General features: G+C 40.2%; 1 protein-coding gene across 5 annotated transcripts in view; it reads left to right on the plus strand.

Annotated features, from left to right (window-relative positions):
- pard3ab (par-3 family cell polarity regulator alpha, b) overlaps nt 1–14,694 on the plus strand; it is a 100,460-nt gene extending 85,766 nt beyond the window's left edge. For all 5 annotated transcript variants that reach the window (XM_057333435.1, XM_057333439.1, XM_057333437.1 and 2 more), the window contains 3 exons: nt 7,561–7,678; nt 10,735–10,853; nt 11,244–14,694. In XM_057333435.1, the coding sequence (XP_057189418.1) occupies nt 7,561–7,678; nt 10,735–10,853; nt 11,244–11,673 (667 nt within the window). In that variant the 3' untranslated portion in view covers nt 11,674–14,694. The remainder of the gene's footprint in view (nt 1–7,560; nt 7,679–10,734; nt 10,854–11,243) is intronic.
- The last annotated feature ends 1,347 nt before the right edge of the window (nt 14,695–16,041 follow it).

Consider the following 16,041-nt stretch of genomic DNA (forward strand, 5'->3'; position numbering starts at 1 on the left):
GTGCTAGAATCAATCATATCTGTTTATCCACACACACACACAGATCTGTTTTGGTCTGAATGCATGCGTGTTTGACTCTAGAAGACAGATCCCGCACAGACCTAAACTGCACCTCTGGACCTCGGCCATCTGTGTGTGTGCGTGTGCGTGCGTGCGTGTGTGTGTGAAGGTCATTCTTTGATGTGGCTCAGACTCAAAGCTCAGTGGGCTACTAGACTCATATCTCACTCTCTGCCTGAAGAGGTTGTGCACCCGTATGTTTTAAATTAGCAGCTCTGACATAAGCACAACACCATCGCTTAAACAGATTCTCCCTTTAACCTTCCAGCCTCCTTAAAAATGTTATCCTACTGTGCAAACCAACATGGTTCCCCTTTCGGCAAAGTAACCTCGCTCTCTAAAAGTCAAAAGAGGAGTTAAACGCTTTATTAAGAAGATCTGTAGGGTGATTCCGAGTTCTGTACAGTGTCATAATTAAGACTGTGACAGCTCTAAAATTAGCAAGCCCTAATGCTTTAACAATGGGTTTGTGAAGCACTTAGTACTGAAATACCTTCTTTCCCTTTGGAGTTAAAAGAAAAGAAACTATTCGTGCAATAAAGTACTGTGAGGGTACGATGGGACAGTCATGCTATCATCTGCTTATCAGATTTGATTTATCGTTTAGGATTTTAGATTGAATAGCTTTGGAACTGTTAGATACTATAATAGCAAAACCCAGTGACAAGCATAAACGGTAACTTATGATAATGATTTATGGCAAAAAATCACGAAATATGGAAATATGAGGTTTCAGAAGGTATGTACAGTAACCTGCAATTTTGTGTTTTAAGCTGAGATGACGATATAGAGGCAAAAGTTACAGCTTAAAGGGATAGTTTATTCAAAAAGAAAAATTCTGTCACATTTATTCACCCTCATGTCGTTCATAACCCCTATATGACTGATCAGTGGAACACAAAAGAAACTGAGAAATGTCATCCATACAATGGAAGTCAATGGGAGCCATGTGTTCTGGACAAGAAAGAAAGTCATACAGGTTTGCAATGACATGAGGATGAGCAAATAATAAAATAATTCTCATTTTGGGTGAACTATACCTTTACTCTGAGCAAAATGTGAATGTGGCTTAAATAACTGAAAAATACAGAATAATAGCCCCGAGTCCAAGAAATATGTGGCTCTTGTTTTGCTTTTTTAAACACGTAAAACTATCTATAATGTTCATGCATGCTGGGCATTGTAAAACTGTTTGGCATGGACTTGGTGCCCGTTTTTTCATCACCTCATGCAGTGAAGCTGGTTGCTGGAAGGATCTTACGCCTATTCTCGATTTCCAGCACACACACACAGCTTTCACTGAGTGTTGTATCTGTTTGTGTTTAAGTGTGCACGAGTGGCTATATTCCCATACAGAGATGTCTGCACACATTGTTTCACTTTCAATGAACAGAGACCCTTCTGTCAGGCTGTCATTCATAGAGGCTTTTACCGAGGGAATCTTTAGAAAAGTCTTTTACAGCTTTACGTTTCTCTCAGATTAGAGGGTGGAGTGATCACAGTAATGGACTGACAACATCTTAACACCCACTTCATCAGTTTTTCTTGTCTGTCATCCAGCTTTAGGTTTTTAATAGATTTAAAGTGTAACCTGTCAAAAGTATAATTGGGCAGATGTTTGGCACCATCTCAATAGGATAGAGTCCAATAATGAGGTTAGCAAGTAAAACACATGCACTGGGAAAAAAAGCAAAATTCAGCTAAAGTGAAATTAGAGGATGCAGTGCCCTCCACTATTATTGGCACCCTTGGTTAATATGAGCAAAGAAGGCTGTAAAAATAAATCTGCATTGTTTCTCGTTTTTATCTTTTATTTAACAAATCTTCAAAATTTCAACATTTCATTCAAGTAAAACAAAGTGGGGGGAATATCACATTGTGAATTTTTTTCTTTCTTTCTGTAATACACCCTGGCCACAATTATTGGCACCCCTAGAAATTCTTATGAGTAAAATATCTCCCAAGTATATTCCCATTCATATTTAAATTTTCTGTGCACACCAAGGTGACTAGAAACATGATGTTGTCCACTCATGACTTCTTGTTTCACAGGAGAATAATATTAAGTAACACGAAGCCCAAACCCCCTTAATCATTCATCATCACAATGGGTAAAACCAAAGAAAATAGTTCTGATGTGCAGCAAAAGATTGTTGAGCTACACAAAAAAGAAAGTGGGTTTATTAGGAAATGGTTGAAACAATAAAAATTCCCATTTCCAACATCAGGGCAATAATTAAGAAGTTTTAATGGACTGGAGATGTCGCAAATCTGCCTGAAAGAGAATGTGTGTCTATATTGTCTTAATGCACAGTAAAGAGAATATTTTGAGTGGCCAAAGACTTTTCAAAGAGCACAGATGGAGAATTGCAGAAATTAGTTGAATTTTAGTGTCAGAAAAATAAAATAAAAAAAGGAAAACTGCACCTCCATCACCACAAGTTGTTTGGGACATTGTTCAAGAAACAAATCTGCTCTCATGCAAAAATAAACTCCACCATATTAATCTGCCATACTGGAACTTCAAACAGGACTGGGAGCTATGGCCATATGAAATGAAAATAACACAAGATAGGTTTGGTGCACACAGGGATAAAAAAGTGCCCCATGTCCACAGTTAAATATACCACCAGATCTTCATTGTTGTGGACCTACTTTTATACCAGAGGTTCTGGATATTGTGGTGAATGTTTTGTTTATAGCTTGTATCTTGTATCTCTTCTTAAGATTTGTGTTGAGTCCACGGCAGCATTCGCAACACTCTTTCCATTTGTGCAATTATAGCATGCACTGAACTGCCCAAAATAAGGTGGTCTATCCATTTCAGCAGGAAAGTGTGGTTGCCATGGCGATGGCGGTTCTTATATGCTCTAATGGCGACTGGAGGTCTTTAAAGTACATTAAAACCGATGTTATCACAATTCCTCACATCATAGTGCTCTCAAAACAAATTATGACCCACAATGAGCCCACGTGTCTCCAAATCTCTTTTCACGAGCCAGAAGCTGTTTACATATTGATATTGGGTGCTGCATTAGAAAGTTCTTTCCTTTCATGAACAGATCTGGCAGATTTTTATCTGCTTGAATGTTTGTGTATCAGCGTTTTTAAAAGCTTTTGCTGTATGACTGTGCACATAGATTTTGCATCTTATAGATGTGCCATTTCGGTAATAGCTCCTGCAAATCATAACAGTCATTATAATCAGACTATACTCTTTCTCTCTCTCTCTCTCTCCATCCCTTTCTCTGTGATGAGGCTGTGAGAAGGTGAATGTCAAAAGAAGCATTAAGAGCAAGTCAAATGAGGCTGTGAGAGGGTGAATGTCATATGAGGCTGTGAGAGGGTGAATGTCAAATGAGGCTGTGAGAGGGTGAATGTCAGACGAGGCTGTGAGAGGGTGAATGTCAGATGAGGCTGTGAGAGGGTGAATGTCAGATGAGGCTGTGAGAGGGTGAATGTCAGATGAGGCTGTGAGAGGGTGAATGTCAGATGAGGCTGTGAGAGGGTGAATGTCAGATGAGGCTGTGAGAGGGTGAATGTCAGATGAGGCTGTGAGAGGGTGAATGTCAGATGAGGCTGTGAGAGGGTGAATGTCAGATGAGGCTGTGAGAGGGTGAATGTCAGATGAGGCTGTGAGAGGGTGAATGTCAGATGAGGCTGTGAGAGGGTGAATGTCAGATGAGGCTGTGAGAGGGTGAATGTCAGATGAGGCTGTGAGAGGGTGAATGTCAGATGAGGCTGTGAGAGGGTGAATGTCAGATGAGGCTGTGAGAGGGTGAATGTCAGATGAGGCTGTGAGAGGGTGAATGTCAGATGAGGCTGTGAGAGGGTGAATGTCAGATGAGGCTGTGAGAGGGTGAATGTCAGATGAGGCTGTGAGAGGGTGAATGTCAGATGAGGCTGTGAGAGGGTGAATGTCAGATGAGGCTGTGAGAGGGTGAATGTCAGATGAGGCTGTGAGAGGGTGAATGTCAGATGAGGCTGTGAGAGGGTGAATGTCAGATGAGGCTGTGAGAGGGTGAATGTCAGATGAGGCTGTGAGAGGGTGAATGTCAGATGAGGCTGTGAGAGGGTGAATGTCAGATGAGGCTGTGAGAGGGTGAATGTCAGATGAGGCTGTGAGAGGGTGAATGTCAGATGAGGCTGTGAGAGGGTGAATGTCAGATGAGGCTGTGAGAGGGTGAATGTCAGATGAGGCTGTGAGAGGGTGAATGTCAGATGAGGCTGTGAGAGGGTGAATGTCAGATGAGGCTGTGAGAGGGTGAATGTCAGATGAGGCTGTGAGAGGGTGAATGTCAGATGAGGCTGTGAGAGGGTGAATGTCAGATGAGGCTGTGAGAGGGTGAATGTCAGATGAGGCTGTGAGAGGGTGAATGTCAGATGAGGCTGTGAGAGGGTGAATGTCAGATGAGGCTGTGAGAGGATGAATGTCAGATGAGGCTGTGAGAAGGGTGAATGTTAGTTGAGGCTGTGAGAGGATGAATGTCAGATGGGGTTGTGAGAGGGTGAATGTCAAATCCAAAGATCTTTAGACGAGGCTGTGAGATCCGATGAGGCTGTGCGATGATGTCTTAGAGTGAGTGACCCCTTTATCAAACTAATGATACATTTACAGAGAAGAGCACTTTTGATTCTGCCACACTTTCTTGACCATAACGCTGGCCATTACAGCGATCTAGAAAAACACATTACTTCAAGTGCCCACTTAAACTGAGTCTAATGTGTGTTTACCTTTAAACAGATGGGATTTCTTACCTCCTCACCTATGGCTTCATTTTCTGTTTATTTAAAGAGATGAGTTATTGTTATGCTGTCATTTCTACCCATGGTCGGTGTGTATTGATTATTTTGACCTAAATCTGGTGCTGTAAACTCATGTATGTTAGGCAAAATGCCAAGAGAAAGTGAGACGCAGTGATTATTTCAGAGCGACCTCGGCTAACACACCTTTTTGCTTCAACGTGACAACTAAATAAGCTCTCCTGTTGACAGTGTTGTGTGTACAGCATTCTAGCGTGCGTGCGTGCGTGCGTGTGTGTAATTCCAGTGAGCAGTGTGATGTGAATGTTATGGCATTGTTATAAATCATTCCAACTGTTGGCGGTGTATGAGTAATGTCATGATGGGGTCAAAGGGGCATCCTGTCCCGCTCACACTCTCACGTGTGTACATGTGTGCGCCTGTGCCCTGTTAAAAAGTATATATGTCGGGACAGGGCAAATGTGTGTAACTCAATGTAGCTGATGATGGAAATGTGATTTTGCACAGGTAGAGTTACTGCAACGTCAGCACGTACACGCACACTCAGACTGCTATTCTTCCTTCATCTGGGCATTGTAATACATTTAGGTAATTCTTTAGCCGCTCCGGAAACATCATAGTGGTTCTTCATTGATTCTCTTATCGGATTAAATAGCTCCATGGTGTTGACGTATTTGTTGTTTTTCGATGAGTTTGTATTGATTGGTGCAAGTTATAGATCAGGGCTGTGTTTCCAAAGTGAAGGGAAAGAATGTAGCCATTTTGTTAAGAAAATAATGTTTTGCCTATATGTATATGCTTTGTAGATACATTTAAAAAAAAATTGAAATAATATTTGTTTAATGTCCAAATAATGAATACAAAGCAGCCAATAAGATTAAGTCAATCATGATAAACAATCATGATAAAACGCTTCCCAGGTTGAGAATCTGGATAATAAAATGCCAAGTGTATGATTTAGCAAATTCTAGACAAAGAATCTAGATTATAAAATATAACATTCATTTGTATTTTATATGTATCATATTTTGTATACGCATCATTTATATCAGGCTTCATTTATTTTGAATGTTTTTTTCCCAACATAATTCCCAGTTAAATTTGTGTCAATCCATGGTTCTGATGGGTTTACTGTTATTCTAAATTGTGGAAAGTATAAATAGTGAATAAACTAAACTTTTGACCGGTGGTGTATACACACACTTAACTCAAATGTGAAATTAGTTTTGTAGACAAAAAATTGTCTACACATTTATTGGGAAATAAATTGCTTAGATTTTGGACATTAAGATCCCAACATACTGTACAACACCAATACAATATAATATTATGTATATATAAATATACACAATGTATTATATACAGCTGCGGATAAAAATTAAGGGACCATTTCAAAGACCATTTTCAGTTTTTCTGAATGTACTATATATAGGTATGTGTAAAATGATCATTTTTGTTCCATGCTGTGAACTACTAACAATATATCTGCCAAATTTCAAATGAAAATATTATTTCTATTTGCATTTATTTGCAGAAAATGAAAAGTGGAGAAAGAGGTCAAAATAACAGAAAAGATGCTCTGTATTTTTCAGATCTTAAATACTGAAAAGAAAACAAGTTCATGTTCACTTTTGAGCATTACAACAGTAATATTTGTACATGGCTTTTAGAAAAAGTTCAAAAACATTTTTAAAGTGATAATCTTGATTTTCATCACAGTTTTCATGTGTCTTGTTATGCTGTCAGTCTTTCACATTGCTGTTGGATGACTTTGTCACTCCTGAAGTTTGATTTTGTTGAAATTCAACAGACACTGGACTGAAATGGACACAAAACATCTAGAAATGGTGATTAAATGAAAATTTGGAATGGTCTCTATTTTTTAAGCGGCTGTATGTAATATATACACTGTAGGTGATGTCCAAATTTAGACATCATTTTATTATTAAAGGTTTATTAAAAACTATGTGTTTTGCCTAGTTGTGTTTGGAGTGTAAAATTACGTTTTTTCTTTTTATATTGTGGTCAAAGTATGTTTTATTTCCAGTGAGCTGTATTTAGGTATAAAGCTTTATATTACTTTCCCCAATAAATATCTTAAAAGTTTAGAGTTTGTCTATTTTGTACCATAAATGTACCATAAAACTGAGGGGTGCAGATATTTTACAAATATGCTGACCATCACTTTTGTCCACTAACTGTATAATATATAATGTATATAAATTATGTGTGATGTATATCATGCAAGTAGCTTTGGTATGTGCATTTTCCAATTTATCTGAGAATGGCAAAGTTTATATTGCATCTGTGTGTTTTAAACTGGACATCTGCTCATGTGTAAAAATCCCAGTTGCTGTCTTCTGTACCATAAACACATTCAACATATGATCATGGAATTTTAATGAGAGGAAATCTGTCTGGCTCCTTCTTTCAAATACACACACACGTATATACTGGAGTATAAACTGCTGCTTGTCCGAGTCTGATGATTCTGATTTGTGGAGCCCAGGAGACTGTTTTGTTGCCTATTTAGGTATCTGAGCCATCTGTGTACCGTGTGTGACATCTTGAACTTTGTTCTTATAAAGCGTAGTGAGCCAGAACTAGGTGACCTTTAGATAGGGTTGCACTACTCACACCTGTCATTTCAGCAGGTATAGGATCAAAGAGATGATGTAATCATGTCCCCTTGGTGTTCTCATCTCATCATGTGATTCCTCTCTTCTGCTGTAACAGGCTGACACCAAGCAACCATGATCGAATCCAGCGCTTACGCCAGGAGTTCCAGCAGGTCAGACAGGAAGAGGTGGAGCCAAATGACCGCCCCCGTAACTACAGCCTGGAGCAGCCGTGGGTGAGTGTGTGAACTGGATTCGTGCATCCACGACAGTGTGGACGCAAATGGTCTCTAGGAGCTCCCAGGAAGGAGACGACGGTTCGAGGACTCTCCGTTCCTGGGGCGGTTACGTACATGACGACCAGGGCTGATTCTAACATCTAACCTAAGACCACTGCATGCAGGAGCACGTGACCTTTGGCACTGACATTATCCGCTAACAATTCTAACATCACCATGTGTTCATCCATCTGGACTGTTCACTCATCCTTTCGTCTGTTCAGCCGATCTTCATCCATATCACTGCAGTCATGACATCTGCACATCATGTGATTGAAAGTGTATGTGAGCGAGATTGTGAGAGAGTGTATGTGTAAGAAAATAAAGTATAAAATTCAGCCTTTCTAGACTAAGATTGTGTAGTATTTAAGATGTGGAAGCAAAATCCAGGTCATAGAAATCTGATTTTTCAGTTGAATTATTCTTCCAAAATAATGAAGGTCCCATTTAGAAGTGACATGCACCTGAAGAATAGTATTTTCATCTAACAATCTTTTTACTGTGTTACTTTAAGTGTGGAATGTTTTTAACATTATGCATTTGTATTAATATTTCTAGGGAGTTTAAACCGGATTTGTTACACTGCATAATGTGCATTTGTAAATTTCACTTTTTTTTATTCTCATTCACTCACCCCCCTTACAGATACCTGTATTGTATTTTTTTGTTGTCTTGCATTCTACTACAGTATATTAAATATTGTTTTTAATGTTTTTTCCTTACTTTCGCCCCCAATTTTTTCCCCATTTTAAACAGCCATACGTAAAAAGACCTAATTCTGCCCCCTAAAAATATATTGGTAAAGGAATGGAAACGGAATACCCAATGCCCCAGAAAGTGACAAAAATGATTCGACCACAATTTAATGTGTGTGAAGTCAGCAAAATCTCCATTAATCTTTTTTTTATTTGTAACATCTGATGTATTTCTCATTGGATTTTAGGTGTTAAGTATTTTAATTCTTCAAATGTTGATGGATTTTGAGCAATATGACAAACATATGACACAAGTATGCCCCTGCAGTTCGAAAATCGCCCCTTAAAAAAAGGTCATTCCTGACACCGGTTCCTGACTGAATTCTGGAGCGATGACAGATGAGAACAAACGTTTCATTTTTTTCACTTTTCACCGAAACTCCTCAACCGCTGCCGATGAATCAGAAAAGTGTTAGCGTCATCAGTCGCACAAAATCCGTCGCCCTGTTACCCCATTCGCATCAGACCTTTAATGCCCTAATCTGTTTAGCAAACAAATGAAACGTTCCTGTGACACTGATGTTGTTTTAGTCAGTGAAGTGTGTACGTGTGTTAATGAACTGGGCTAAATGACCCGCTTCCTCGCATCCCTCATCCTTCAACCTCTGTCTCCACGGCAACGTGGCTGCGGCAAGCTGTGTCAATCAATCCCAGCGTGCTGTTCACCTTCATTAGAGTTAATGGAATTCTCTGTGTGGATCGGCTCTTGATTGAGCGTGCCTGGGACGGCATTCATCTGTTTGACTGAGCGTGACCAGAGCAGGGAACTCAATGTAAATGTTGCCATAAAAGAAATGGATTCTTATGGGTCATGAGCAATTTACTGCCGTTACTCTGTTCTGAGTACAGAACAAAGCTGCCTATGTATGTGAGAGAGAGACCTGGAGTCTTTTATTGTTTGTAATTGCACCCTTATGTTTTGTGTGCAGGCAGGGCGTGTGAATTTGTGTTTCTTTAATTAATTACAATGCAGTTAAGCTTAATTATAATATCACCATAAAATGAACTAATATTCGTTTAATGTTCATCTAACCTCCAACTGACATGTATCTAACATTTGTTATGTGTCATCATTCCAGCCTTATGATGTGTGTGGATCATTGGATCTGATCTCAGAGCAATAATATCAGCACCACGGGGGAAAGATGGGACACACCGCATGTGACAGCTTAATAACAATTACATGGATTATCATTATACTTGTAATATTATATTATATATATATATATTATAATATTGCTTGGTTTGCCAAGACGCCCGAACCCATTGGAGAACCTCAATTCTTGAGTGGCATTAGCAGTGCAGAGGTTATGGGTTTGATCTCCACGGAACACACATAATAAGCTTGAATGTAAGTCACTTTGTAAGTGACTTACATTCAAGTCACTTTGGAAAAAGCGTATATCAAATGAATACATGTAAATCCCTAGACACCTATTTAAATGCACCCCTTGTGTTCTCTAGCAACTATATTTAAATGGCCTCATGGTTACTAAAAGAACTTATGGGATTTTTACTGAGCAGTGCTCTTTGTCTTGAGGTTCCCAAGGGTTTCATTAGTGTTGCAAACTGAGTGCATTTTTGTATCTTTTAATTTTTACCGTGTATGGGGCTACACAAGTACTTTAAACCTTATTGTTTTTACGAAAAACAAAATAGCCATTTGTGACCCTGTCTGTGAAAAGCATGTTAAAGTTTTAATCTAGTTATGAGTCAATGAGCATCAAAATTTGAAGGTATCAAGATTATATTTTCACAAAATGTTTATGTAGAAAACTGTAAATCACAAAGAAATGACTTTAGATGGATTTTCAACCAGCAGGGTCACATTTTGTCATTTTCTATTCATTACAATATAGAAACAATACTCTTGTTATTGATGTGGTAATTTAAATGCTAATAATATTATGGACCATAATAATGTTATAAGGTAGTTATTATTGAGTACGTAATTATATAAGTGTTTTATGGGTTGTCATTTCGTATAATGGTTTCATTAGCAGCAGTTATAATATCATTCCACCTCAAGCATAGATCCACATATAAACACACATCTACACGTAAGCACTGTCATCTCTGGTAAGTGCTTGGAATGTGTGTGTGTGTGTGTGTGTGTGTGTGTGCGTGCGTGTGTGTGTGTGTCTAGACCAGAGATTTTCATAACCCGTGCATGTTTGTGCATTTCATTTTCTACTCAACTTGCAATTTGTACACGTTTATGTTCATTCTGTGTGTTCAAACCGTGCGTGTCTGTTTCAGTCCAACTGCTCGCAAACCACATCTGGCCGTCATTCGGTGTCCGTGGAGGTACAGTTACAGAGACAGGAAGCTCGAGATTCTTTTACTCACGCTCAGAGGCAGTACAGCTCTCTTCCACGGTAGGTGATTGTGTAGAATGACAAATGTTTTTTGTTTCATTGGCCTTTGGCATAAAATAATAATAGTGTTCTATAGCTCGGTTGGTTGAGCGTTGTGCCAACAGCAAAATGGTTGTGGGTTTGATCTCAGAGAACACATCAAACGCACATAAAAAAATACCCTGATGTAAGTCGCTTCGGATGAAAGCGTCTGCCAAATGCATAACGCTCACAACACATGTGACATAAATGTTTTATATTTGTGGCTTTAAGTCCATGTACTTGCTTTGAGATCATCATGCGTCAGTGTATTTCCTAAAAGTTGATAGAAGTATCTGCTTATGCAATATTCCTGTCCAGCAAATATAAATGTATTGTCTACTAAAATGCTCTTTCTTCTCCCCTGTGTAGGCACCCCCGTAAGATGCCCACCCCGGCTTCAGAGAGCGAATGGGAAAGGACATGTCCACCGGGAGACGGTTTTCAGGCAGCTAAAGACAGCGGCCGTTACTCCAGCTACCAGGGTCCTCGATCCGTCCCACGCACTTTCTCCCGTCCAAGCTGCAGGAATGGCCTCTCTGCTCCCCCTGGACCCGCCGGGACCTCTGTGGGTAGCGGATACAATGCCCGTGTCCTACTAGAGGCCCAGGAGCTCCTCCGACAGGAACAGAGGCGCAGAGAACAGGAACTGAAAGGAAGAGGCCCGTCGACGAGGGTGGACTTCGACGAATCCCAGGATTCCAAAGGACCCCTCCGACAGGATGTCCCACCCTCCCCTCAACAGATTGTTAGACTCGGCCGCATCCACACACCTGAGAAAGCACGGCCATTTTTGTCATGAGGAAAAGATTCGCAGTGTATTTACCTTTTTTGAACATGAATAACATGGTGGAGAAAACTATGGTGTGCAATCGCTGATAGATGCAAACATCAGTGGGATATTTTGGACCCAGACTCTGCCTCCCTGAGTGCCTTTCCGTTATGAGGTTACGGTAGTCCCGCCCTCTCGGTGAATCCGGTGGCAAGAAGGCTCTTGCATTGGCTGTGAAGGACTTTATGCTCTGACAATCAACCTGAAACCAGCCTCTGCTTTACTCCTCTCTAGAACCATGTACTGTAGTACAACTATCCCATCTATAAAAATGAGCAATTGTCCTGCTTTGCACAGGTTTTAATGAAGTTTTTTTTTGCTATGAAGTAATTATTGCTACAGTGTGTCAGATGAATTTTAAACTTCAAGTAAAAGTTGTCGACTATATTCGAGTATGATGTAGTTACATCATAGTTGCTGTTCAATGTAATGAACACATTTAGTCACAAGGTACAGCATCGTTGACGGGCAGAAAATAGAAAAGAGGAAATTCCACAAAGAGAGAAAAGAGAAAAACATAATGGGGTCACAGTTAGCAGGTCATTAATTGATGCTCCTCATTAAATTTTCAGTGCACTTTCATACACAGAGTCCTCGACCCACTGCTGCCTGCCAGGTGTGTGCGTCCGTGCGTGCGTGAGTTCCTGCTCTCCCAGATGACCCACACTGAATTTTTCATCACCCACACCAGCTGCCCTTGCATTGACAGGCCATAGTGCAGTGTGAAACTTCAGTCACCGAGATTGAGTCCCCTATCTCCCATAAACACACACACACACTGGCTGTGTTTGGAATAATGTAAATCATAGTACAATTACCTTTTCTGCAGTATACTGCATAAAAATTCAGTTTACAGTCCTGAACTTTGGACACCATTGATATATATCATTTATACCACACCAGATATGTAGATCTGTCCGCCATTTTGGAACGGTCCATATTTAATTTGCTGATGTCACTTACAGCATCTTTAACCAAAGTCCGTTCACAGAAGTAGTGCCACTCGGCGGCCATGTTTGCAACGTCTTCGGGCAGCTATTAACGTCATAGCAAGACCAATCCTATCCGCTTAAATGGGGGAACACTGATATTTCTACAATTGCCGGCTTAAATCCCAATTAAACAACATATGTCCTATCAATAATTAAACATGTCATAAACTGTACCATAACTTTGCCTTGCTAAGCTTAAACCGTGCAAAAAATCACCTTTTTCGAGTGCGCTTCATCCACAGCGCACGGGCACAGGCTGGCAAGCGGCTCACGAGAGCCCCACCCCAGAGAATCGTCAGTCTTTATCGATTGACGATTGGCTCGTTTTACTGGAGGGCGGGGGACTTCTTTTGCTAGTGCGGCCATATTGAGTGTTGCATTCCTCCTCATTCATTGTAATGGCAGAGGCGCATCTTGTTAATATTAATATCTTTGCTTTAACTTAATATTACAGATTTTTTAACTATGGTAAGTTGAATGTTGTGTCAGGTTTCTCTCAATTGTTCATGAACTGCTGGTTGCCAGATCTGCATAGCAATCAAAAATAGATATTAACTAAGTGTGCCACTCAGGAGCGGACTGGCCATCTGGCGTACCGGACGTTTTCCCGGTGGGCTGCTAACGTATGGGGCCAGAACGGAGGCGGTGGCCGCTAACGTATGGGGCCGTAACGGAGTCGTTGTTCGCTTTGACGGACGTATTATAAATGCGAATGCACGCAACGCGAATGCAAAAGACACGTATGCATGCACACCCCATACACGACTTCTGTAAATAGACTTTGGTAACAATACCAGCCCAACGGCCAACAAAATTATAGCCAAAAGCCCAAATACAAAAAACGTAAATAATGTAAGCTTATTTTAATATTAACTATATTTAATATTAACATTAACAATGGCAACACTGTTTCAAAATGGCAGAAAGTATAACGGCCATAAAAACAGCCAGTTATGCTGCATTTATATATATCTATGATGTATACTGTACAGTTGAGCAATACATAGCCAGACACCACCCACTTCAGATTGACAGATAGATAAACTGGATACATTTATGAGCATTTATTGATCATTAAATCAAAGTCTTGAATCAATAAATGAGCTAAACCATGCATCTGTCTGTCGCCCTGTCGTTAACTGCTGGAGGTGTCACATCAGCCCCGCCCCTTTTTATTTCAAACATGCCCTATTGCATATCAGCTCTGCCCCTAACAGATGCTGAGGGGGTGACTACAACACAGCATCAGTGCACTTCGAGATCACACACTAGAACTTTGCGTTCTGCCGAGAGGAACTCTGAGAGTTCTGGGCTCTGAATCAAGAACTCCTGTAGAGCTGAGATGCTCTCAGACTTTAACAGGCTAGGTCAGCGCTCTCTGTGTAAGTGTGTGTGCCAGGGGGGTAGGGTCATATGAGCCAGCCGATGCTCGCTTGACACACAACAGTGTGACACATGGTGCGAAACACACTCTGCTGCCCAGGCACAGATGGTTGTGTTTGTGTGTGTGTATCAAGATAAGAACATGAAATGAGCTTCAGTGCGATTCTAAACAATCAAGACACTTCCTTATTGTTGTTTGTTCTTTCACATCAGATTGAGGAGTTTTCCTGGTCTTTGTAATTCTCGAGAGCGTTAAGAAATACTGCCTGTTTTTTACCTTTACCACTTAAATGAATTGAAACCTCTTTTGCACCTTTTTAGACATCTCCAAATTGTATAAACCGTTTTAATGAAGAAGTGTTAAATACACAGTGACACAAGCAGACAGACTATGTGTGTATCATCGCTACAACCTCCGATGTGTTCACGGGCAGCCAGAGATACTGAGTTTCTTTATTAGTTTGTTTACAGAACTCTGAACTACAGAACAGTGTTTTTCGTTTTTTGCCTGTGAGCTTCATGTCTCTGGTTCAGAAATTTGTGATTTTAGAAACACAGCTTCTGTTTTGACTACAAATCTCTTGTAAAATAAAGGAAGGGATGCTCTTCCATTTGTGGATAAACACTGCGGTTGTGTGTGTGTGTGTGCGTGTGTGTGTGTATGTGTGATAGAGTCCATTAATCATCTACTTTCCTCTCGAGTCTGACATTTTTAGACACATTTTTTTAAAGTTCACTATGTGTGTGCTGCCATTATTTTGATGCCTGCCATCCTGATTCTAGAACGTTTGCATCTTTTTGCTGCCTCCTGCAACTTCGTCTTGTGTAGCAGAACTTGTAGTCAATATATTTAGTCATGCTGGCAAATTTCAAGACTTTCAGGTATGCTGTGAATAGGAGGAAGTTACATCTCACCCACTAAAAGGCATTCTTTATTTTTGCAGGTATATCGATGTATATTCCTGGACAAACTAAATCAGAATTGTGCACCATCCTGTAAGTTTCACAAAGCAATTTACTTGGATGTTATTAAATATGTCCAGTTTGTCCACTGCACATAAAGCTTGCTTTTAAAAAACCCACTAGCTCACAGGGCATTATGGGATAGCATGTCCAGTGGTTGCAGATTTGGGAATCTCAATAAATGGGTTTTGTATCATATCACTGGATATTAAGTAGGCTATCTAGACATCCTACACATTTGACTTTGTGTATACTGTATAGCAGGCAAGTGAGGATTCAGGGGCAGTATCTGAAGTATGCAAGGACATAAAGGTCAAAGGTAAGGTCGGACGTCCTTCAAAAAAATGTCAATTTCATCCAGATAATCGTAAAAAAAACTATTTGTATGACATGTGCATTATTTTAGTACAGGTAGCTACCTGTATGTGGTAAAACGGATACACTCCTGAACAAAATCTTAAGACCAGGGGAAACATTACAAGTGTTCGCATTTCTCGCTGGTGGATCGTAACCAGGTTGTACTGGTCGTAACCAAGTACTGCTTCAAAATGCCAAAACAAGAAACAGGAGCAAGAGACAAAAAAACAGAGAGTAGGCAATTTATTAAAAACTTCATTTAAACTTAAACAAGCTGTTCATCAGCTGATCAAAAGTTTTAGACCATAGCCTTAAAAAGTTAAAATCTGCACAAAAATATGGCTTTCATGTCATTGTTCTTCAGGCAGTCACACGTTAATGATCTCGTGGTGGCAAAGGCAAAAAGGCTTTCTGTCTTTGAACGTGGCATGATTGTTGAGCTGCACAAGCAAGGGCTCTCGCAACGTGCCATCGCTGCCGAGGTTGGACGCAGTAAGACAGTCATTGCGAATTTCTTAAAAGATCCTGAGAGTTCCGATGGGCTGTCAAGAACAAAAAACATCTTCAAAAGCCACGTCGTCTTCCATGCCACAAACTTGCCCGTTTGGAATTTGCAAGGGAGCACCAAACATGAGACATTGAC

This window comes from Triplophysa rosa, linkage group LG5 (genome assembly GCF_024868665.1).
Source record: "Triplophysa rosa linkage group LG5, Trosa_1v2, whole genome shotgun sequence".
Taxonomy (NCBI): domain Eukaryota; kingdom Metazoa; phylum Chordata; class Actinopteri; order Cypriniformes; family Nemacheilidae; genus Triplophysa; species Triplophysa rosa.